The sequence below is a fragment of the Phalacrocorax carbo genome, chromosome 9 (assembly GCF_963921805.1).
Source record: "Phalacrocorax carbo chromosome 9, bPhaCar2.1, whole genome shotgun sequence".
Taxonomy (NCBI): Eukaryota; Metazoa; Chordata; class Aves; order Suliformes; family Phalacrocoracidae; genus Phalacrocorax; species Phalacrocorax carbo.
The window spans coordinates 30,345,401-30,370,589 of NC_087521.1; the positions used below are offsets into that span (position 1 = coordinate 30,345,401).

The 25,189-nt window shown below is 45.4% G+C and overlaps 2 protein-coding genes across 4 annotated transcripts in view; both read right to left on the minus strand.

Annotated features, from left to right (window-relative positions):
- Nucleotides 1–974: 974 nt before the first annotated feature.
- On the minus strand, nt 975–10,178 carry AKAP5 (A-kinase anchoring protein 5). Of its 2 annotated transcripts, none has more exons than XM_064460947.1 (2): nt 8,552–10,178; nt 975–5,382 (listed from the first exon to the last, which is right to left on the minus strand). In XM_064460947.1, exon 2 carries the CDS (start codon nt 4,750–4,752, stop codon nt 3,355–3,357), a length of 1,398 nt encoding a protein of 465 aa, XP_064317017.1. In that variant the 5' UTR covers nt 4,753–5,382; nt 8,552–10,178; the 3' UTR covers nt 975–3,354. The 2 variants fall into 2 exon arrangements, with proteins under 2 accessions (XP_064317017.1, XP_064317019.1); XM_064460949.1 differs by lacking the exon at nt 8,552–10,178 and adding an exon at nt 6,575–6,914.
- A 154-nt stretch (nt 10,179–10,332) lies between these two features.
- The window catches only part of MTHFD1 (methylenetetrahydrofolate dehydrogenase, cyclohydrolase and formyltetrahydrofolate synthetase 1), a 42,020-nt gene continuing 27,163 nt past the window's right edge, over nt 10,333–25,189 (minus strand). For both annotated transcript variants that reach the window (XM_064460946.1, XM_064460945.1), the window contains 11 exons: nt 24,469–24,609; nt 21,358–21,426; nt 20,696–20,807; nt 20,372–20,511; nt 19,894–19,935; nt 18,761–18,861; nt 17,652–17,829; nt 16,414–16,521; nt 15,026–15,178; nt 10,839–10,947; nt 10,333–10,657 (listed from right to left, as the gene is read on the minus strand). In XM_064460946.1, coding sequence (XP_064317016.1) covers nt 10,858–10,947; nt 15,026–15,178; nt 16,414–16,521; nt 17,652–17,829; nt 18,761–18,861; nt 19,894–19,935; nt 20,372–20,511; nt 20,696–20,807; nt 21,358–21,426; nt 24,469–24,609 — 1,134 coding nt within the window. In that variant the 3' untranslated portion in view covers nt 10,333–10,657; nt 10,839–10,857. The remainder of the gene's footprint in view (nt 10,658–10,838; nt 10,948–15,025; nt 15,179–16,413; nt 16,522–17,651; nt 17,830–18,760; nt 18,862–19,893; nt 19,936–20,371; nt 20,512–20,695; nt 20,808–21,357; nt 21,427–24,468; nt 24,610–25,189) is intronic.

Consider the following 25,189-nt stretch of genomic DNA (forward strand, 5'->3'; position numbering starts at 1 on the left):
TGTATTTCAGCTGTTGGTGAGGAACGTGGTCCTAAAACCAGGCCACCCTTTGGTGCCCTGGCACGACCATGCAATGCCATCCTCACAGGTTTCCTGGTTGGTGCTCCTTTGCAATCGTAAAGTTATCATTCCTTCTCCAAAAGAAAAAAATGTTTTGTTAATGTTCTACTCTTTAATCATAATGAAGGAGTAGAGAGCCTTAATTAAGTCATTAGTGGCTGTTATGAGTCTATATATTGTTCTGTAAACCTGAAATAATTAATACTATTAAAATGTATAACTTTTTCCATATTTTCTGTATGTTATAAAGTACCTCGAGAAATTACATGAAAGATGTTATGCAAAAAAAACAAAAAAAAATTAAGGTGTGGGGTCCATTTGAGCCGTAACAGAGCATGCCGAAGCACCGAACTTGCTGCTCCCCATCCCGAGGTGCTGGCCCCGCCGCGGAGCCCATCAGCACCAAACAGTGCTTGGAAATAGCAACCCGGCGCCCTGGGAGCAGAGAGCATGAACCAGCAGCTTGCAGAGAAAACCAAACCACCCGTGTGGGATCGGCAAGAGCCGCGCCACTCCATGCGCAGCAGAGTTTGACCCCCGTCAGTCTGCAGAGCCTCGAACGTTTTCCTCTGTCAGTACGGAGCATCTGATAGGGAATTTAACTGTCAGGCAGCAGGACGGCTTCTCTTAGCCATTGGAGACTGTGATCCTTCACAAGACCTTGTAGCAGTCCCTGGGCAGCCAGGACGGTGAATGGAAACGACTGGCCAGCAACTGCAAGCAAACCTCATATAAAAAGAGCACAGGAGGAGCAAGCCTCCAAAGATTTCAGGTCCGCTACCAGCTTTAAGGTTTCTTTCTGCTCACCGTACAGCTGCCTGAAAAAGCTGGATGCAACAGAGCACCACTGTGAGTTTATCCTTTCATATATAAAACCTCTTCAGAGCTGCCCACTCAATCACAAGACAAGAAAACAACAGGTACGTTCAACTTTAATGAAATAATAATCAGTTATATGTACAGCTGTAACCAAGGGGAAAAACCAGCTACAGAAAGGATGCAAACACAACCCTGGACATGGAGCAACAGTCGCAGGGTCTAGGCTGGACCAAAGCACTTCTGCCAGTCTCCTCCTCTTTTGAAGATGTGTTTCACCTAAAAGTCAATACTGAAATAGACTGAATCCTCCCCAAACTGCTTAGCGGGCTGACAGGAGATGACAGCCTGGCCCTGGGGGGTCATTTTGTGTTTCTTCACTACGGCCAAGTCATCCTCCTCTGCAGCCAACACCAGCGGGCCCCACAGAGATGCTGCGGCCCTTTGCTCGGCACCGGCCTGCCACGGTGCCCGGTGTAATCCCACACGCAACCTCCAGCACCTGTACAGCTCTTCTCAGGGTGCTGCAGCAGCTCCAAAGGTACATATAAAAGTCCTTAAAAAGTCCCTTTCAAACCGACGGCAAAATATCTGGAAGGACCAGTATGAAGTACAAAGCCATTAAAATTGTACACACTGAATTACTGGTATCTGATAACTTATTAAATAAATTCACAGAAAAAGAAGATGCTTCTTTTTTTTTAACATCCTCTGACTTTTCTTAAGATTTACTTGCACAGAACCAAGTTGTGGCACTCACTGCTCACAGTCCTCTTGCAACAACGGAGATGCTTTATCGAAGTTTAAAATGTGGTTGTGCACCCGGTCCTAGGAAAGTTTACAGCCCTTGTATTTTAACAGGAATCCAAATCCTATGCTGGGCAGGGGAATCTCAGCATACTGCCTATGGTCAGTGAGCAATTGCCAAGAGAGGCTGCTATTTCTGTATCGGCTGAGAAATACGCAGGAGACTTTTCTCAGAACAACCCGCTGACTTGCCCGCAGCTGTACGTAAATCCCAGCCGTGCAGATGCAATCCCAAATTATTAAAAGGCGCCTTTCTCTTGGAGAGCTGGTAGTTAGAGGTGATGCTCGCACAGACACACCACGCTGGTGCAAACCCCCTCGGGGCAGGGCAGTTTGTGGGTTTTGATGGCGATTGGCCTGTCCAGGCATTTTACGGCAGTGTCCCCAGGCCCTCGTGTCTAGGTTTGTTTCCTGAGGACTTCGGTAAGATCACTCCAGCATTTCCCTGCATGTTTTGAGCAAGCTACGTGGCGTGCCAGAGCCAGCCGGAGCCTGGCAGCAGCGAGCCGGGCGTAATGCACGTTTCCCAGGGGAAGCCCAGGCTCGCTGAAGTCAGGCAGGCTTTGCAGCAAGGGGGGAGCTGTGCGGGACTGGCTGCTGCTGCACCAAATCTCCTCCCCAGCCAAAGCAATTCCAGAGCTGGCAGCACATTGCAGCTACCCAAACTATGTCAACACCAAGGCAATAGTTGCCTGCTAACACGCATGCAGCTCACTGCTATTTATATCACATGCCATATATCTAAAATATGCTATATCTGAGGACAGCTTCACCATGACATTGTGGCTGGGGCGGAGGAAGGTGAAGGAAGGAGAGGGGCTGCCCGCAGCAGGCACGCTCCCGCCCAGCCTGCGCCGCAGATGCCGCTGGGAATTTTGCCGGTTGAGCTTAATGGTGCGAGAACAGGCCCCCCAGCAAACGAAGCGCTGTCGCTTTCTTGGCATTTGCGCAGGCTGGGGTCAGCAAGGCGAGCGGCTGATGCTGTGCTTTAACGTGTCTGGAAATGCACAGGCTGCTTGTGACGGGGGAAGAGTCCAAATGGAAAACACCGCTCGCTGCAACCATCCGGCTTCACGCGACGCGACAGCAGGGTGACCGCGGTTTCTGGCATCTGTACGTAGTGAGTACCTGTTTGCAATACTAAACACTGGCCTGAGCCTGTCTGGCATTGACGTCTTCTTGTTAAGATTGCAGTCACTTCACCCTCCCTCGTCTCCGCCGAACCCCAGGACAAACCTCCAGCCACGTCCAAGGTGCCCCGAACCCAGCCCAGCAGCGGGCCGGGCGCTCGCCGCCTCTCGCGACCTTTCACTAAATGCGCAGTGCACACAGAGCTACAGCACGAACAGCGGGGAAACCTGGCATAGATGACGGCAGAAACACGGCCTCAACATAAAGATGCCAATAAACAAAAACAGAGTCACTGCGACACTTCATTTTCCCGCTGCTGCGGTTGATGGCGCTGTCTGAGGCCCCAGCCCCAGGGGACATGCTGTACGTAGCAGGGCCTGCCCCACGTCCCAGAATCCGTTTCACATAGACACACAGCTGAACAGGCATGCAGAATTAACTACACCTCGGCCCCGGGAGCCCTTCAAGCTCTGCCCCCGCCAGGCCAAATGGAGCTTTAAACCACTCCCTGTACTCTTTATTTTAGGAGCATCGCTGCCATCACAGAAAACTGTTGTGTTTATTCTGTTCCAGGGCCATTTCGTTGACCAGCTGCTCTATGGATGACTGAATGGCTGCCTTCACGAGGGAAGATGCAGTTTCTATGAGGAGCAATTCGTACTGCTCCCCAGTTCTGTGCCCCTGGTCGCCCGGACTTTTCTCGTCTGACTGGGGACCGCCACCAGCCTCGGGGCCCTCTTTTGTACTAAAATCAAAGCTCCCGCTTGATTTTTTATTCCCTTTTTGCTTATTTTGGTGCAAAACTGGGGACGGCTCATAGGCCTGGTCAGAGTCGGTGTCCTCAGAGTCCTCAGCTTCAGTGACAGTGATGACGATGCCGACGCTGGCGACCGTGTTTGCTTCTAATGTCACCTGATGGCTGGAGCAGCCTTGCACGCTCGCTGCATCATCTTTAAACACCGACTGACTGAAATCCATTACAGTCTCTTCAGCTTTACACTCCTCAGGAAGATTTATGCTCTTTCCTGATTCATCGCCTTCAGGCAGCTCTTTGCAGATATTAGGGATTTCCTGCAGCTCGGTGGGTTCAGGGGTGCTGTTGGGTTGATCCTTGGAAACGGGAGCTTCAGGAGCAACTTCCCTGCCTTCCATGGGCACTGTGGGTTGGGGCAGGCTCCCCTCCTGCGTTTTTTCCTGGGCTGTTTCATTAACTGTCTCTGAATCGGTTATCTCCGACTGCGCGGTGCACTCCGAATACTCCTCTGCATCAGGTGTGGGCTCTGTCAAGGGCTCGCTCTTACCTACAGAGTCGGTGCTTTCCTTTGCCGTGTCCTGGTCCTCCTCTGCAGACACCGGGCTGAAAGATTCAGACTTATCTGTTGGGGCCAAATCATCCAGCTCTTCACTGGCTTTATTCAGAGCGCCCACCATGTCATTTGCTTGAACACTGCCCACTGACTCCTCCACTGCTTCAGAGGGGCTGGGCTTTTTCTTGCCTCTGGAGAAGCGCACGCAGGGCATCTTCACCCCGGAGCTCGCCCGTTTTTTTGGGAAGCCTTGCGCGCCGCCCTCCTCAGCATCCATCTCCAGCTGCACTTGGGAATCAGAGCGTACCTTCTTCCGCGAGGAGGATTTCTGCCTTCTCCGAGGTCTCGTGAGGTTTTTGATGGCTGCCCAGGCTCCTCTGGAGGATCGCGATTGATTAGAAGCTTTCGCCACCCCTTGGTCAGCGCTGATGCATTGGCTTTTCTCCTCAGAGGCTCCTTCGCATGCATCCTTCGTAGCCAGCCCCTTCTTACAGGACTTCTTCTGCTTCTTAAAACAGAGCATGGATGGCTTTTCTGCCTGTTCCTCCGACGGGGAGTACGTCGCCCCTGTGCTGTGAGTCTCTACCTCTTTTGGGGCCTCCATTTGAATTTCCTTAGCTGCCTTCGCCATATTTGCTCCTCTCCGTTGTTTGCTGTATTACCGATTTTCTCAATTAATGTATCAGATACAAGAACTGCAGAGATACTCAAAGCGCATTTTTTCCTCGTTTTCAAAATAACATTAGCTCCTTTTTAACGAGTGGATGTGGCAGCGAAGTTCTGCTGAAGCTATCGCGTCCACTTTATAACTCCCACTTTGTCTTATTACACACTTTATCGCCTCTCCAAGGAACCACGGGTGCACGTGAGGTTGAACAGGCTCTCCTTGGCTTTGCTGGCCGGTGTCGCTCTCACCTCCAGGACAGCTCACTTCAAGTTGTGCTCAGTCTAACAGCACGACTATTTAACTGCCAGTCTGACATTACTTTTTTTTGCCCCAAAGGATGACAAATCAAGCCAAGAGTTAACAATTTTTATTCACCCCACGGACCTGGAAAGAACTTGCACTTCCTGAGCCGTCTGCAGCGCGCCGGGAGCTTGATTGAAGCACCAGTAAAACCAGCGGCAGCCAGTGGCTGTTTTCTGCCCCCCAGCGACAAGGTCAGACGCTGCTTTGTCTCAGCTTCGCTTTCTGCTTCACTTCCCCTCGCAGGTTACCTGAGGTTTGCTGCGAAGCGTGGCCGACACTTCCATCTTTTATCTGTAACACAACAAACAAGTGATAAGACCTGTACAGAAACGGGAAAAAAAAAAAAAAAGTATTAAAAGGTATATATTTTTAAACAGTATTTCATTCTGGGAGGCAGACCTGGGCTGGAAAAGCAGTTCTACCTCTGGGTGCACCATAGCAGTTTTTTCCCACTAATTAGCATCGATACCCAAAGGCAAAATAAGGGCACCAAGATGTCAGCCCCGTGATATTCCACCACAGAAAATTCTATTTTGTGTGGTAAAAGGGGATTTTTTTTTAATTGCCCATATAATGGCAAATATATATTACGCATGCACTCGCATATATTTTCTTCTCCTACAGTTAGCTAAATCTTTTCCCCACTGCTCCATATGCACTCATAGTTCCAGCTACGGAAATTACACCCTGAGACAGCAGATATTTTTATCTTTAATGCAGCATATGACAATATGCAAAAACACAGAATACAAAAAGGAGGCTTGTGGAATACAAAAGCAAAATCACATGGCAAGAAGGGAGCTTATTTATACTACGTGCATGCCTTCCATGGCAACCTCAATTAACACTGCATGTGTTCATCAAATATATGATACTGTAAGATATATGTCGCCCTTTTAAAAAAAAAAAAAAAGCGCTGCCTCAAACAGCATCAGAACATTTTTTTAATATATATAAAGATGCAAAAACGTGTTATCACAAACAGACCAACTTCTCTGGGACTGGCTCGGTGACTCCGGGCAATCCTGTACACGGTATTTTGCATTCTGTTTTTAAGTAGTTAGGTGATGGGAACGGGGGGTCCGGGGGGACGCGCTCCCCCCGCCGAGCAGATTTGGGTGGGTTGGTTTTTTGTTTGGTTTTTTTTTTTTTTAAATTTTAATTTTTTTAAGGGAAAAATGAGCTAAGCCGACCGAGGCGCGTGCGAGGGAGGGCAGCCCGCAGCAGCCGCTGCCCCGAGCGGAGCCCGGCCCCGCCGCAGCCTCCGCATCCCGGTAAGTTTTGGGGGCGACCGCGGGTGCCCCCCGAGTGCCCCCGCTCCGGGCAGGGGGAGCCTCCCCCCCCCGGCAGCTGAACCTCCCCGAGGGGACAGGGGGGAACCTCTCGGGCCGGGGCGGCGGCTGCAGAGGCCGCCCCAGGACCCCCCCCCGCCTGCCGCCCCCCTCCCGCCTGCCGCCCCCCTCCCGCCCCGCGCCCCGCGCACCTGCCGCCGCTCCCGGCCGCTCCCCGCCGCTCCGCGCCGCCGCCGCCGCCTCCCGCCGCAGCCGCGCCCCCCGGGCCCGGCGGGGAGGGCGCTGCCGGCCGCCCCCCGCCCCCGCCCCGGCGGCCCCCGGCCCGCCCCCGGCCCCGGGCGGCTCTGCGGGAGCCTGCTCGCAGCCTTCGGGTAGCGGCGGGCGGGGGGGGGGGGGGCCTCCGGGACCCCGGCCCAGCCCCGCAGGCGGGGCAGCATCCCTCCTCCCGCGGGAAAGCATCTCTCTCGGTTTGCCGATCAGCATCCGTCCCTCTCACGGGACAGCAGCGCCCCTTCTCGCGGGGCGGCAGCGCCCCTTCTCGCGGGGCGGCAGCGCCCCTTCTCGCGGGGCGGCAGCGCCCCTTCTCGCGGGGCGGCAGCCCTCTTCGCAAGGCAGCGTCCCCCCCGCGGGGCAGGGTCCAAGCCCCTCGCGCAGGGTAACCTCCCTTCGCCTCCCGGGCGGCGCGCGGCAGCGGCAGCCGCGCGCTCAGGGCACCGGCCCTCCGCGGGGCCGAGCCGCGGGCCGCCTCTGTGCGAAGGAAGGGGGCTCGCTCTTAGCAGCTGGGCTTTTCGTCTGACCTGAAACCTGCGCAGCTCTCAGCGCACGGCACTTGGGCCGCTGCAGGAGCTGCACCTTCAGAGGTGGTGCTAAGGACAGCCCGTTCTTGGGTTTAAACTAATCTTTGTCCAAAATACCAGAGAAAGCGTCTCTTTCCTAGGAGCCTGTTTTCTTAAAAGCAACAGAGTTCTGACTTTAAAAATTGCATCTCCAGCTGTTATGATTGATGGTAGGGCCTCCGGAGAAAGGACTACCAAGTGCAGCTGATGAACTACACGAAACTATAGTTCGAGATGCCTGAATGTGCCCATTCATCTCCGCGGGGAGCTGACTGACGCCCACAAACGTTTTAAGGACATTAACTACTTCACAGCATGTTTGCACATAAGAAATCAGGCGAAGCAGCATACTTTGAACCCACAAGTGGCTTCCAGCGTAGGCCAGCCTTAGAAAAATACACACGGCCTCCCCCCTCCTTCGCTTCTTCATGGAGAAAAAAAAAAAAAAGTAGAAGATGGGTTCTTTTGGCTGAAATTTCAGCGCGTAGGGCAGGAAAGCAGATCAAGCAACCAGAAGGAATTGCCTTTTTAAAAGCTCCCCTATGAGATGTGTTTGCTCGCGTTCACTCAGGATAAAAATCTTCATTTGGAAACAGCTTTTCTCCCCGGGGTGGGTGGTGGGTTCTAATTACAATCCGCTTCTGCATTAAAGGCGAGCGAGGCTCCTCAGGGCGAGGCGATTTTCCCTGGTTGCAGTCGGAGGCAGGAAAGCAGGCAGGTAACGAGGATGGCCAACGTGCGTGTGCTGCCCCGGGGGGTGTGAAGGAGGCAGGCTCTCATCGATGCCATTCAGGAACACCTCATGTGGAATTCAATTATTCCTGCTGCTCCAGGGGAAGATGGTAGCACCGAAGGCCACGGTGCAAGAGACATAAATAACCGGGTCTGCAGCAAGCGGAGGATCTGGTCAGAAGATGGATAAGCTTGAAAGACGATCCTGTCCCAGCTGTAGGCTGCAGTTTTCTTTCTGGGCCCACACTGAATTGCTGGTATGTGCAGCAAGCCCGCCAAGCAACGCTCTCTCCTTTTTCTTTAGTCCCCCCACTCCCCCCAAAAATATCTGTGTTATTTCTTGCATGAGGCAATGCAGGGCTCTCATTAGAGCGCAGCCAGGGGAACGACGGCCATAACACCAGCTAAGGGCTCTGGGTCCACAAATAGCCCACAGAGAACAAATTCATAGGTAATAAGTATTTTCTCTAGGCAACAGGAAGAGAAGACAACCTTCCAATATTTAGTTAGAAGAGATTAAGCGTGCTTTGTGTCCTATTTCATATGGCAAGAACTAGCTGGCATATTTAGTTGCAAAGGAGAGAGTTACAAAAAACCAACCTGTTCATGAATCTGTCCTGCAAGACCTGGAGTGGGGATACTGGAGAGCTCAGAGCCTGTTAGGTTTAAAGCGTAGGTTAGAAAAGCTTCCCCACTAACCTACAGAGATGTTTGGGGCTATTTTTTGGCCCTAATGCTTGCTTCTAATCCCCCGGTGCACAGCAAACCCTTCAACAGCTGCATGCCTGAGCCACTGCTTTGCCTTACCGCAGGAGGTGGACTAGCAACCTCTTGAACCATCTCTCTCAAGCACATGTCTATGATCTCATGCTAAACTAAAAGGAGGCTAATCTTAGCATAAATTTGCACTTATCCCATCTTTCATAAGCATAAAATGAAGGTGGAACACACAACACTCGCAGGAAAGCAGTGTAGCAGGGAAGATGAAATGTAGGAACTGACAGCAGACTTGGCAGCATCAGCTCTGGCAACCTGTTCCAAGGGAAGGCTTGGCTGAGGTGCTGCCGGTGAAGAGGTAGCTTCAGCCAGGCACAGGGTCTGGGGCAGCAACTGGGGAACAGCCCTTCTGAACCCCTGCAAGTGCCTGCGTGGGCTACGGCAAGCCTGGCTGCCAATAAATCCTCAGCTGAATACCACCGAAAAGAAAATTTTAGGAGGCTATGAATGCATCTCAAATGCTCTTACGACAATTTAAGCTATTCTGTCTTTGCTTCTGTGACAACCAGGTAATTTTTATATAATTATTCTCCCCTCCTGAATAATTTGAGAGCTATAGATCTCTCTCTGTGCATACATAGACAGTATCCGTGTACTACTGATGCACCCTCATGCTGGTGCACACCTACATCCTGATTCTCCCAGTTCTCACCAAAATCGGAATGTTTTTAGACTCAGTTCTGATGCAGGCAGATGGGTCTTGCAAGTCGTAATTCAGAGCTTTTGCAGTCAGCTGCAAGTATCTCAAATCCACAGAATAATTCAGGTAGTTTATTTCCTATAGATGACGTACCTCATCCAGGAAAGGAAAGGATTACACACACACGCACGCACGCACACACACACACACAGTGGTGCATTGCAGGCAACTTATTACTGCACTAATCACTTCTACTTGTCAATACTGGGATTGCTGCTGCATGCAGTTCATCACAGAAATAAGTTCTACTTCAGTAATCTCAGTGCATGCATTAAAACCCAAAAAGCTCTTGACGCATTTACTGTTTATTTGCACTAGTTAAAAAATTAGCAGGAACTATATTTTTATGTTACAAAAATGATTTTTGGCCTGCTGGCAAAACCTGCTACAAAGGACTTGGTCATTACTCATGTTGTCTCTGTTCGCCAAAAAGGTGCCTTTGGAAATAAGGCTCGTCCACGGTGTAACTGTAGTTATTGTTGAGCATAAAACGGTTCAAAAGACGCATTTGGTGGAAGCCACAGATACGGGCCAGGGAGCCAGTCCCTACAGATCTGACATCCAGAGGCTGGGTTTCCATTAACAGTACGATATGGTGGTCGCAGCTGGTCTTTCTAAAAGGGAAATTTGATGTGGCTCAGGTGTCTGCGGCAATAATTCACAGCAGAAGCCAGGGTAAGCACTTCTGGAGAGAGCTGAGAAGCGAAGGGGACTAACCCCTTGTTCCCTCTTCTGAATGACATTGGTGGTGCAGTTTCAGAGCACAGCGGTTCCTCCCATAGTGCGAGAAATGGAATTCAGTATGGCAATTAGGAATATGCAGTGTACAAGACTTTCAAAGATAATATATGCTAAAAAACCCCTATGGTTAGGACAATTAAGTCTCAAGACTCTTCCAAACAGCTCCAGCTTTAGGATTTAATTGTTAAAATCATGTCACTGAATCAAAAGAGGTCACTAAACCCAAGCTTCTGTATTCTGCTTCAGCTAGGATTATGAAAAGCAGGAGGTTTGTACAGGCAGTATGCTTTATAAGCTTAGTGTAAACTAGCTTGGAACACAGCGGTTTAAAAATCATTACACATTAAAAGTGGTTGATTCTTTAGCACTTTTCCTTCCAGTCACTTCTTGCACTATATTCTCAGTCATATCTTGTTTTGACTTAAAAAAAAAAAAGGGGGGGGGGGTATAATTCCATTTACATGACTCATCAGGTGTTCTTCTGGGAGCTAAAAAGAAAAATAAATTTAATTACTATTATGTAGTACTGCAGCAACTTTCAGGCTGAATTATAATCAAATGTCATTTGGAAACATATGGCATAATATGAGATTGGCTTAACTCCATTATCTCAAGATAAGAAATAAAGCCCAAATATTGAAAGCCTTCTAACCTATAGAAGGCACCTACCTTTGGTTAATAATGCTTTTCAAAAGAGCCCGTTGACTTCTCCTGACATTGGGTCCAAGTCTATATCATAGAAACAGGGTCTTGTAGGAAGGCCTGGCATAGTGCTCATCTGGACAACAAAAGATAAACTGTTAAAATGGAAGCAGCATGGTTTCATGCAGAAGATCTGAAACTTCGTCACTGCTGGAGACTATGACAGCACCAGCCGACGCAGCTCCTTGCACACATACATACTAGTTGGATGACGTCATGTACCTTTTCGAAGCATACTGCAAGAATCAGGAACTCCTGGCTCAGTGGAGAGACTGGACTTTTTTTTTTTTTTTTAAAAATGAGGATTTAGTTTGCTTTCTGTCTCTGCCACTGATGGACCCCAAGATTTAGCAAAGTACTTAGATATCCAGCTGACCAGTTAACTGTTAGAGGAGTGTTCATGGACTTTGCTGTGGAGAGACAATAGTATCTTGTGGCAGTTTCCTGGTTATCAAAACAAGTATACATGTTTTAATACCATTTTGCCAACTTGATTAAAATTCTTTAAGGTTCTAGAGCTAGAAGAGTTAAATAATTAGGAATAAGCATTGTTGAGAAGAGTTTAATTTTTTATTAAAAAAAAAAAAACAACAAACAGCCTGGAATAAAGCTTAAATAGAGATGGAGAGGTCAGGTCTCCTGACTGGAACATTTCTGAGGCATTCAAGTCAGAAGAGCTGTGCAGTGGCAGGACTGAAGCTAGCAAACTGGCTGCCAGCACTACGCCTGCCTCGGGCCAGTCCTCTCCAGTTGTTCCTCTGCCAAGTACCCAGTTCCAGAGCTGCACAACGCAAGGCCAGCGGGGACTGCGCTTGCCCTGATTTATTAATGCAGCTGACAGGACTTCCCTTCCCTAACTCAGCGTTTAGCCCAGCAGCACACGTAGGTTAAACATGGATGCTCTGCAAAGGTGGGCAACTTGTCACCAGGCTTGGTAGTTTGTGCCAGTGGTCATTAAGCCCTTTAATAAAAAAAAAAAAATCCAAGGCCTCATTTTCTCTCTGCATCATCTGGCCTCAGCTTTCACAATCTGTATTGTTACGCCTGTCTCCATGAGATTAAAGATCTCTTTGGCAACCTGGTATTTTCTCCCTGAGCAAGTACTTTGCACGCTAATCAAATTACCTCCCAATCTTCCTTTTGATAATAAGCTAAGCAGCAACGAGGCAAAGCTCTGTTGGTTAGGCATTTTCTGCAGTTCTCAAAACTCTTCGGGGAGCTTTTGGAGTCCCATCCCATTTTTCTAAGCCATTTACAAGTGCTAACACCAGCCCCATATGTACTGTACCACTGCAGGTCTTGCATGGCTTATGCAGAGGTAAAAATCACTTCAAGTCTACTCTTTGAAATGAATTCTAGGACTACACTAGCTTTTTGTCAGAGCCGCTGCTTTCTCAGACAGAGAATAGGGGGACTACAGAGAAGACCCTCATTACCTGTCTGTGTGTTTAGTTGTATGAATATTTTGCTCCCAAGAGCCAAGGTATTAAGAGATCCCAAGTGCCTGGAAGGGTTTTCCTGTTCTCACCATAGTCACTGTCAGTCATGCAGAGAAAGAAACTTCTATTTATTTACTTATCACTGAAGAATCATAGAGCTTTGCACATCTCTGCCTACAGATTCAGAGGGCCACAGCAGGAGCTGAGACAGTGACACTCAGTGGAGTGGGAGGTGCCATATTGCTGAAGATGGGCCTGACTTCATATTTCTTGCACTTTCGGTCAATTTTCCTCCTTTCCCATCCATAGGGCAGCCCACAGTGGCTACTCTGCTATCTGTTTCTTAAGGACAGTCTGTTTAAACCCTGAATTTCTACACAGTACAGGGTAATTTCCACCTAAGCTAATTTTCTGTACAAGTGTCTACAATGCTTGAAGCACTCAGTTATTTTCAGAGCTGAAGAAATAAACTTTTCCTCCATTATCCTCCTCCCCTTCAACACCACACGCGTTGAAAAAGAACTCAGGGCAATTCACACTATTTAACTTACATGAAAAAATTAGACCACATGCATATCATCAATCCCCTTGCAAGATTTAAAGCAAAACCAATACCAACTAAGAATGTATTATTCATTGCTCTTGTGGAACTTCCAAAGAAAACGTCATTTAGGAACTAAAAATGAACCAAATAAATTTTTTGTTTTCAATTCGTCAGCAGCACCAGAAAAGAAACCCAACCAATCTGAGCACAACATTTTGTTTCACTTTCATTAACTTTCATGCTCAAAGTTAAATCTCAATAATCTCTGAAATTATATTTCCTTTAAAACCTCAAAGCGTCTCATTAAAGTACAAAGCTTCAACTTTGAGCCAGAAAGGGAAAAATGCAAAACTCAGAAGCTGAGAAAAAATAAAATGTGACATACCTTTGTGATTAACTTCAGATAACAAGAATACATATGCACTGGTGATTAATTTCAACTCAAATTTCTCATAAAATCTTCTGCACAGTTATATATTTGCTGCATTTTCAGCTCACAGTTCAATCACTGCTGCCAAAAATTTATTCTGAGGCTAACACACCTCCTGCTGAATGGGTTTAAAATAGTGATCTTATTCAAAATGCCCTGGATGGCTTCTCAAAAGGTCATCCCTTCCCTGGCTTTGTAGACACCACAGAAGAGTCATCTTCATATGTCCCTAACCAGGAGGCTTACTGTTAAATCTGGCAGAATTAACACCACAATTTACTGCATGTCAAGAAAATATTAGGAATCTGGGAAGGGAGCAGAAGGGAAAGAGTCCCACTTCACAGAAACTGAAGACATCAGAAAAAGAGCCAAAACGTTAGTCTTAATGTCTGAAAACATCTTTCTGTTGTGTAGCTCATTAATGCTGTGTACCCTTTCCTTCTCCAGTGCTTATAAAAAAAATGAAATAAGTAATTGTTTGGATTAAATCTTGGCTTGCAAAAATACCATTAATAACAGGAACAAGCATGCTATCTTTCATTTTACCCCAAAACACACATTACTTTTTAAAAAGATGGATGAGCCAGACTTTAATCAGGACGTGGTTATTTTATTTATGTTGGGTAATCTGGAAACCCTTACCTACCTCTTTCTTTTTTTTTTTTTAAGAATTAAAAAGACATTCAATACTTGGCTCTAGCTAGCATTTCAAGGAAGAAGGGATCCAACTCTCAAACCAGCAAAATTCATCATCTGAGCCATGCACCCCCTAATGCTTTTGAAAGCTTATTAAAACAAACATGACTTCAGAAAAAGGTTCAGGCCCCCAAAATAAGAAAAAGACAGAGCTGCCTGCTTCAACTGCTCCATCCCCTAAAATAATCTAACAAGTTACTGAACATTTGCCCAGAAGAGATTGCCCAGATGAGATATCCAGTGGATCCTTTCATCCTAACATTCTTTCTTTGGATGCAAACCTGAACGTTAGTTCATTTTGCAGGTAGCTCCTCTTTCTGCTAGGCAATTCATAACAAAGCTATTCCAGGATCCTGTTTCCATTGTACCTACTCTCTCTCCTCCCAGTTGACCTTATGCCAATCATATCAAAGAACAGAAACTAAAAACTCAAGGGCATAGCAAAATGAGCTGATGGAACTGGCGCAGGCTGAAGAGCAAACAGATGGTCAGCAGAACCATGAGAACCAAATGGGAGGGGAGACTGACCAACGGCTAACAGTCCAGGTCAGCTTCACTTTGGAGGTGCCTCATCAGAAGTCGTTTGCTTTGTAAGCTTTGGAGAAGTGGTCTTGTTCTACCCTGATCTGCAGTTCTACAGACTTCACCTGCAATACTGCAAAGTACTTTCATCAGGAATGCAAAGTCACAACGGCAATGAAGTAGGCCAAGGATTTCTCCCATCCCCTCTACCAGACTGCAGTTCCCAGAATTCATTAGCTACAGAGCTCACCCCTTCCTCAAAATCCAGGAAGACAGAGATGTGGTACCCGATGAGCACACTGAGGGCTTGCTACGTATTCAAATAGTCAGGTGGCCTATTTTAGCTTCCCTCTTCCATCTGAAAAGAAACCTATTAAGGGCATCTAATACACTGGACTGTTAAAACACCACCTGTAAATTACAAAGACTCCTCTAGCTTAAGACAGCTTTGGTAACTGCCTGTTGGAATGCACGTGAAGTTCTTCCCTCGCCCCACAGTTGTGGGTTTCACTCAATCACATACCGTTCCTACTAGCGGATACAGGAATCCAGCGCCAACACTGGCCCGAATGTCTCGGATTGGCAGAATAAAACCTGTAGGTGCTCCTTTTTGTTCAGGGTCATGAGACAATGATAAGTGAGTTTTAGCCATGCAGATTGGCAGGTTTCCAAATCCCTGGGAAAGGCAATGAAAAGAGAGAGAGAGAGAGAAAGAAGAAAAAAGTAAGTGCAAAACCAATAACCTTTCCTGAACACAAATGTAATTGCTCTATTCTTGCCATCACACATTTTTTCAGGACATTTTACTCCTCACCAACCACTTCATCCGTAGCCTGTCAGACCTGTTGACTATTCTGTATCCCCATTCCTTCTCTCTCAAAGTCTCCCCCCACCCCCAGCTGAGTATTAAAGAACAAACCACCTTGGAACATCCAACTGAGGTAAGAGTTAATGGTATTGAAGTGTTAGATATACAATCTTGATAGCTAACTTACTTTCTGCTTTCTTCTCAAAATGTTAATTTAGACAGTTCAAAACTGAGGTTCTTGTTCAGCTGAGGTCAGTTAATTAGAAACGTCTGATCAATATAACTGCAGGTCATGAGGAAGTAGCAATTACATGGCTGTGCTATTTTGATAGACTTGTGAAGGAATATACAAGAAACATTAAAGTAAGAAACTATATATGCCAGTAGTAAAATGCAAAAGCAAAGTTATTCAAGCACACTAAACAAAGAATGGGTAGTTCTCACATTGCTCTTCTGTTCAAAGCCCTTTACGGACCTTCATTAATGCAGGAGCAGGTAAATTCACAAGAACGTCATACTAGATAAGAGTAAAAGCAACACAACCACCAGAAAGCATCGAATTCAACAACCAGATGCCAGGTTGAAAACTTATAAAAGTAGATGTTTTTTCCACAAGTAGTATTGTATGACCTGTAGAACTCTTTCCCCAACATGACTGCAACTGCCAAAAATCTGTACGGGATCAAGAACTGATTAGACAACTCAGTGGAACAAGATTAAAAGAAAACAAAGAAAAAAACCAAGATATCAGACTATTTAGCACCAGTTTGACTGCTTGTTGTTCCCTAATTCCCCAACTGCTGAAGCACTGGAGAGTATGGTAGAGAAAGATCACGGAACTCTCCTGCTCTTCTCTTCCCATACACTATCACAGACGTGCTGCTGGGCCAGATGAGTTCTGTGTTCTTCACTAGAAGACAGGGCCAGTTTCTCCCTCCCCATACCACCTTCTCTTCCTCCTCTGCCATAGAGCATCCAATGAGTCCTGGACAAGGACACGATTTGAGCGATGATTGCCTTCACATGCAGTTTGACCAGCACTGTTCAATATGAACATTTGAAATGAAAAGCACCACTGGTATCAGGTGATGTGGAAAACTCACTTGCTTAGTGTACAAGGCGACTTTCTCCTGTGCTTCTGGAAGCAGCTCAATATCACTTGCCCCATAGATCTGTTGTGCAATAAGCCTGATTTTATCTATAACAGGGAGCTAGGAGAAAAAAAAAAGAGACAGAGGCAAGTCAGTGTGGCCAGACTACAAAGACCTGTAACACCACAGCAGCTTCACAGTCCTTCCTATGTGTTGTGCAATGCTCATCTGCAGATGCAAGAGCTATTCCCATTTGCTGTAGAACAACACTACAGAGTAATTTGAGGGTTTTCAGAACAGGTTTCGCTTATCTTGTTGCAGTTGTTTCTCTTGGTAGGAGTGCAAAACTAGCTTACTACAGTCAGAAAAAAAAAAAGATACAGAACAGTATTTCTTATAAGCTATGCTTGTATGTCAATTACTCCCACTGCAAGAGAGACTATTCTTTCTGAAGTCTAAGTCAAAAAGTGGGCAAAAATAATTTGAGGGAATACAAGTTAATGGTTAAATAAGAGCACAAATAAAACAGGTTAAAGAAGAAAAATTGAAAGCATCTGTTAAAGAGCTAAAACAGATATAATGACATAGCTCTGTACCTCATCAGGTTCTTGAATACGTGCTTGCTATTAAAGGAGGATTCAGGACATAACCTGGGAACTAACAGTGACTTCATTACCTCCAAGTGATCTGTCAAATTTGCTTAAGTACAAAGTCATTAGAAATACAGACACACACTCTCTTCCACCCCAACCTGTACTGTGACTCCATAAACCTGACTTGCAGAGAAAAAAAAAAAAAAGTTTAAAATGGACAAATTCTGTTCCATAGCCTGTTGTATAGATTCCTATCCTGAGCAACAAGTACACCCAGAAGCTCTGCAGTAAGGTAACAGTTTTGGTCAGGCTTGTTCTGGTCCATGCTCTGACAGGAATGCATGTCTCAAGTTCAAGGAGTAAACTTTACCCTATGCTGGAACATGGCTGCCACAGTAGAAACCTTGTCATCTCTAGCAGAGTCACAGAAGCATCTTTCAGTGTCAAAAGTAAACAGTATTTCACCTGGTAGTCAAAGCAACAAGAAAGACTAACTAGGTCTTTGAGACTGGTGGAATAAATGTTATATTCTAAAATCAAATTTCTTCTCAGTTTCTCAGAGCAGCCTTTCAGACAGCCTTCAGCAACTTAAGGTAGTGAAACCAACTGATCTCCACCTTACGAACAAAGAACTTCGGTAATACTGCGAGTTCTTACCTCCAGATTATAGAGGAACCTGAAGTTGCTGGGTGTCTGCGATGCTCTCTGGACAGCTTGGGCCAGTGCAACTGCTCCATTACCGCCTTCTGCCCAGTGAGTGCACTCCACAGCATCGAACGCCCCTGCTTCCTTTGCCAGTTGTACTACAAGGGCCAGTTCAGCCTTTGTATCTGTTCTGTAAGGAGAGAAGTTTGCACATTTGTACCAGAACACACACAGAGTAAATTAACAGTTCTAACCATTTTTTACTCTTGCTGACAACATCTAAAAGCTGCCCAAAGAAGTCACAGAATCCAGCCATGAGGAAGCTGCTGAGGGGCTATGCACCACAGCCTTCCCCACCTTTGTGAAGGAAGCTACTCCACAGAGGAACAGACAGCAACAGGTAGCTCTGGAACTGCGTGCAGAGACCCGTGACTTCTGACAGAGCAGCGTTCCAGGCTTTCTGTCGTTAGCTGTCCTGTATCGGCAACGCAACTCCTGTTTTCAGAAGCAAACTCAAAAGGCTGATTTAGAGGTGCTATATTGCATGCACAGAACAAGCTAAAACCCACAATTTCTCCTAGTCAGCCAATACGCATTTACTTCATATGAAGAATTCTTAGCTGGTTACTCTGCTTCAACTGGCATCAGCTTTAACACACCAGTTCAAAGCCCTTCTGCTTGCATAAAAAGACCACACAGAGATTCTATTTCCTGTGCAGTACAACGTGCAGAGACCAAAATGCTGCTTAGCAGAGCACAATTATTCCACGTAGCAGACCGCTGAACACAGTGTGGTTGACAGCACAGGCACCTCACCATCTATTATGGCCTTAGATTCCACACCGTCACAGGCACCTTTTGTCCACAGTAATTTGGCCAGTCAGGGTGTAAGTGATGGCAGGTAGTAGTCACTTATCATAAAATCCTCAGCTAATTTAAACTAAGGAACGCATTTGAAATAACTAAGCAGAGCTCCCCTATTTATTCAGCATCTTCCAACAATGCAAAACACTGCAAACAATACATCGACAGTACCAAAACCAAGAGCTTGTGTTAAACATAGCATATAAAGCGCCACAATTTTATTCCCATCCCTCACTTGTATGTCCCAGCTCACTTACTTGAAAGCATTGACAGCCACTACTACAGGGACGCCAAACATCTGTGCATTTTGGATTTGCTTGTTTAGGTTACTACAGCCTTTTGCCAACAGCTGAAGATTCTGTAGATGACAGCAAGCAGGAAGCACATTTTCAATAAGCAGGGGCAGTGAAACTTTTGTTCCAAATCCACTACGTCCACAGCTAATGAGAAAAATGTCAAAATGGGAACAAAACCACAAAGGCAAATCCCCAGTGCTGCTTTCTGAACAGTCCAGACCAGTGCCTGGTCTTGGATGGAAGACAGGAAAAGGAATGACTGCTTCTAATGATCACTGCTTTCAGCTGCCACGCCAAGGTAAGAGAAGTAGCTTTTTATCCTTTTTTTTGTTATTCTTCACAAGTTAATACCCATGCTTATTAACTCCACACAGTAAAGCCTCATTTCCCTCTCTGACACATTCCTCTTTATGTATTAAATATCATTAGCAGTGAATTCCATGACACTTGTTTGAAGTATGTGGCAACAGCTTTTGGTTTACACATATTTACATTTTGCAGCATCAGAGACTATTCATGGAAATCCAGACATCTCATCCCTTCCTATGCAAGGAATAACCCATACAGAAGCTCCACAAGTGAAAAAGCTGCAACAGTGTAAAGACAGCTGGGCTAATTTATGCAATTGTACATTTAAAGCACAAGGATAGAAGGTGAGACTTTAGTTTGCTTCCCTCTCCTTTGCAAAGAAGGGGGGGAATAAGAACAGAAACTGCTGCTGCTAAGAAGAGAGTAATTAGAGAAGCACTCCGAATATTTTCAGAGACTATTTCAGCCAAGAAATTACTCCATACGGACGAGGTATTACTAAGAAAAATTGAACGCAGACAATTGCATGAGCTCAGGAGAAATAAAAAGCCTCTGAATACTGGCTAGGTCAAGTACAATAAGTGTGTGAAAGAGCAGAGCCAAAATAACATCATTAAAAAAAGGAAAAAAAAAAAGAAAAAGAAAAACATAACAGCTTGTATGAGGAAGCATTTCGCTGGCAGCTAAAGAAATGACAGACACTAGCGCTCCAGGCATGCACTGCATGACAATATCATGACATGACTGCAGTTAGTTGTTCAACTCTCACAAAGGCTAAAGGTTACCTCTTCCATGTACTCCTTTGGTAAAGGTACCCCAGCGGTGACCTGGGAAAAAAAGGGAAAAAAGAAAAAAGATAGAACCATGTAAAATTTTTATTCATGAGTGCAATTCGTGCTTGATACTTATTAAATGGCATCAAGATACAGTCTACTCCAGGCTGATCCTTTTTTTCTAAGAAAAAAATAGGAGGAATAAAAGACTGCAAGATACACTCATAATACAACAAATGACTGACTGTGGTAATACCACAAGGGCTTCAGCATACAAGCACTTCATCAGGACAATAAAACAAGCAGGTATGTACCTGCAATGTACTACAATGAAGCAACTTACAAGCAAGAGGGACGCAGAATTTGTCTTACAACTGCAAATCTCAAGACAACTACAAGCCAGATCAAAACCTGCAAGGCTTTAAGTGACTGGATCAGAAAAAACAGTAACAGCCCCTTGGGCCTAAAGAAAACCTTGCCTAGTACTTACTGCAGGCCCTCCTCCATGCATTTTCAGAGCTCGGACAGTAGCAACCAACACCACCACATGAGGCCGGAGACCAGAATAGCGGCACTTAATATTGAAGAATTTCTCCATGCCTATGTCTGCACCAAATCCTGCTTCTGTAACTAGAGTAGAAATTAAATGAAAAGAAGCTTGTGAGAGGTTGCTGGGTGGAGAAATCATACTCTGATTATATAAATCAGAAGCTTCTTCCAAGACAAAAAAACCAAAGTAACGATAAAAAAGGCAGATCCCTCCCTGCAAAACAAACAAACCAAAAGCAAACAGAAAAACACCCCACACACTTACCAACAAATCCCTGTTTGCCCACAAGCTTCAGTGCTATTTTGTCTGCCAACACTGAAGAATTCCCATGTGCAATATTGGCAAAAGGTCCAGCATGAACAAACACAGGTGTTCCCTAGAAAAGGGGGTGTGTGGGAGAGAGAAAGAGAGAGAGAAAATCAGGGGGTACAATTCAGCAAACCTGCAGCATTTCAGGAGCACAGTACTATCATACCTGAAGGTAAAGAAAAACACTTTCAGAAGACAGATCTTAAAGCCTTCTGATCAAACATTTGCCATCAGTAATAAGAACTACACGGCAAACAGGATTATAATCATCTGCACAAGAGGAGATATTAATCCGCTTAGGAAAAGGATGGCTAAATCCCAGCAACTCTTTGCCATTCTCCTGCATACACACCATTTAGATTCCCAAAGTACTTCCTGGCATTAAAGACAACAGAGCAGAGACACGGCAAAATTTAGTCCATTTCCTCAGGACCTTCCCACACGCCAGCGGCAGACCTAGAAACTTGCCCTCTCCCCCTAGCCCTGAACCTTCGGTAGGAAACTACAGTAAACCTCCAACTCTAAGCTGAGTAGGACCACGCTGATTGTGATAAATGAACAAAACCCATTGCTTCTTGGCTCTGAGAATGCACATGTAGCAAATCATCTGTGCTCACCTCTAGTGTCTGCATGAGGTTTGGTTTAACAGCATCTTTCATCAAGACAGCCAGAGCACCAGTCACTCCCTAGAAGAAAAAAAAAAAAAGGGCAATCAGATTACAGAGGTACTGAGACCTTGAGACAGTTCCCATGCAGCGTCAAAGCTCTGCTTTTGCCCTGGTGAGCTTTCATGACCAGAACCAGCAGTTGTTCTAGATATAACTAACTCTAGTCAGGGCAAGGCAGAATAAAACGACCTTCACATCCTTGTAAGAGGATCTATGATTTCTGCTGGGGGCAGGCTCTCAGTTGTGACCTTGCTTGGCCATCACTTCGTAGCAAAGCCATAAAGAACAATTGCTTTTTTTAATGCTATAGCAAGGTTACTAAACAATAGCAGCGGGAGATTAACCCTTTGGTATGTATGGTTTACTGTAGCCCATTCAGTGGCACAGAGCAGGAGTTTTTCAGGACAGTTGTTATACATGTTGAAATACTGGACCACACTCATCACCCTGGTGTCTCCACTGTAGCATTACTGACTTTCTTTTGCAGTATCTAAACACACTAAGAAGTTTAAAGTTACACATATGTCGATGTTCTCGGCTTTTGCAGGTAGATTTGTCTTGGACGTTTTTGCTTCTTCATTTCAGCAACTAGGCTTTACATATCGGCCTTAAAATGTCGTAACAAGCTACTACATCCTGGCCAAGTTTCTTGTGCAGAAATAACTTTTAAAGTTATCTCTGTGCTCACATGAGAAGGTTGAGGCTGACATCATAAAAGGCAAACACTGGAGGCCATGTTTCCTCTGAGGTGCAGCAATATACCCTGCTGCAATTCTGCTTCCTGCAAAGTGAAAGCTTGTGATTTTATCCACATTTGTTCTGGGAAGAGAAAATGAGAGTTTGGTCATCCTTGTGACTGACACAGTCCAGTAGAAACCAAACTGGCTGTTACCCAGCGCTTGCAAAAGTAACTAGAATTGCTGTAACAGGTACTGAACCAAGTGTTCTCAGCAGTTACGACAACCTTGAACCATGATTTCTTTTTCTTCCCTTTTCATTTCAATTGGATTGCAGCACTCAATTATATGAAAGATTTTTTTAAAGACATTCACTGCTTTGTTTCATTAATTTCAATCTCGCCACATGAAAGCTTATTTAACATTTAATAGATAAGCTTTAAACTTCAGTCATCTCCAGAATAATGAAAACTACAGAGAAAGATTTCCATGGTGACATTTCAGGCCTGTGTCACTCAGTGGCTCTTCAATACATCCCATCTCTAAAAACCTGTAGTCAGCTCCTGATTCCACATTTCTTCCCAGTTTCTTTGTGTTTCCTGGTAGCACACCCATGACACTGGTTATATCACAGCACAAGGACCCAGACATCCTATTGTGCCAGTCTGGTCTCTGCAATCACCACATTTCTGCCTGCCTGAGGAGTATATAACACAGTCCTAATGACACAAGCCAATGGCCACCATCAGTGCAAACATATAACATTCAAGAGAACCTGTTGGACAGGTCTGATACTATCCTCCATTCTGCAGTTGCAACGGACAAAATTTTATTTAATTAGATTTAAAACAAAAGTAAAAAAATCTGGAGATGAAAGACTATCACATGGACACTACATAAAACTCAAAGCAACTCCCTACCGAAGCAGCACCTGCCTCCACTGCTGACAGCAGCAGGAGAGACTCCTGTTTTCCAGAACTGGGTTTAATTCAGGTACTTAAAGTTAAACTGGCAGCGTGCTGGCAGTATGAATGAAAATCTCAAAGCTGCCTACAGAACTTTGGCCTGTGCCCTCCCCCTCATCCCCAACACCCACCTCACATAAGGACATTTACAGATAAATGGTTCCCAGCCTAGCCCTTTTCCTGCAAGGCCAGAGTCAGGCCACATTGCTGATCTACTGTTTCTTAGGCTCATCCTGGGAAGAAGTAAAACAGAGCAAAAAATAGCCCAAACACACAAAAAAAACCAAAAACCCACAGCAAGATAGCAAGAGTTGGGTAAGCCTTAGTGCTGTGTCCCACTTTGCTGGAAACACAGGTTGGGATACCCACCCTGCGGATTCTTCTATCCCACTGGAAAGGTTCATTCAGAAAATGCAAAACAAATAATTAGCACCACATCACACAAATTTGTAATACCCTTGTCTTTTGCAAAGCAGGCTGTAAAATATCTACTATACAGGACAGCAGTAAGCATCAATATCGTATTTTTACCGACTAGTACTACAGCCCTGAGCCTGTTCTCTACCTTGAGGCCAAGTGCCAGGGCACAGGTCACATACAGGGCTCTACTTGCCTTCCCTTCTCCAAACAGGGTTGCCATCTTCAAAATGTTTATTGGAAGAAGTGTCAGAGGCTCAGGCCATTCCCCTGAAACCACACTGAAGCACCATTTGGGAGTGCTAGTTGGCACACTCCACAAACATGCCAAGAACTGTACTAATAATTATTGTATGGACAGCTACAGGACAGTGCTGCAGCTTGTAACTGCCGCTCAGGACTGCTTTACATATTGGCAATAGACACCACCAGTGCTACTACATTCAGCATTTCATGTAGTGGAAAGAAAGGATTTCTGTCCCTCACCAAAGGCTGCCTTATGGAAACCTTGCACTTTTTGCAAAGGATTGGGCTTTTATAGCATTCACGGTCTCCCAGAATAAAATATTTCATAACCTGTAATTAAATTTGCATAAGGCTTTGTTCCTGCTCAATGTTTTTCTCACTCCAGGGACCTGAGAAACAGGCTGGCCAGCAGGATGCATTTTGAGGTCTTCTGATCCATAAATATGCTTTTTATCTAGAAGCCACCATGCGTTTCCCCATTAATTCCTATGGTGTTAGCATCAACTTGACCCACAGCACACCACACAGGACCCTCTGTCCCATTCCAGGTCACATGCGCACACTCTCTCTCAGGTAAGGTGCTAGCCACACTGAAGTAAAAAAAACCTTCATTAACTCCAGGGGCTTAGATATAATCTTTGATCTTCTATATGCTAAAGTCTTTCCTGTACAGAACTGTCTCTATGCTTTTCAATCATGGCCTTTCAGAAGTAATAGGAAAAAGTTAGCATTTAAGAACTGAATGACTCTCTTACAAGGTCATCTGTTGTAACTGGTTCTCCTCTCTTGCTGGAAGCTACTACCATTCTGCCCAGTCGCTTTTTCATATCATCCAACCCATCAGAGAGCGCTAGAACTGCCATGATTTCACTGCTCACTGTGATGTCAAACTGAGCCTGCAAGAGATGAATAAAGAACATAAACTCATCAAGATTCCCCAGCAGCAATCCTTACCTCCATTAAATTCTTGAAACAAGGCAAATCATCACCATCGTAACAAAAACAAACAAACAGAACAGATGTACAAATATAAAAGAAATCCAAAGCATTACTCTCAAAACATACTTAATTTAATTGGGCCATTTTAAACTGGATTTTTTTTCCTGCAAAATTAAGTAAAAACGACTTATTCCATTGGTATTACATGACTCTCTCCTGGCACATACCTTAGTGATTCATGTAAGAACATCTGACACTAACAAATTAGATTTTTGAAGACTAAGCTTACTGATTCATCTGACTATCACTAAACAGTACAGTAAATGACCAAAAAAAAAAAAAATAAAAATCAGATTCTATAGGAAATGAAGGGTAGAATTAATCTGACATAACACAGACACCTCCATCAAAGGTAAGCACCTAGGGACCTTTCAAGTCAATAGAAAGGCTTTTCTGAGCACAATTCCTTTGAACTATTAATTTGACAGTTACTTAAGGAATGAGAGGAGTCACAGCCCAGATTGCCTATTTTACTCT

Bases quoted from the DNA above. Each gene is read 5' to 3' on its own strand.
- AKAP5 (XM_064460947.1), bottom strand. From the start codon at position 4,752: ATGGCGAAGGCAGCTAAGGAAATTCAAATGGAGGCCCCAAAAGAGGTA.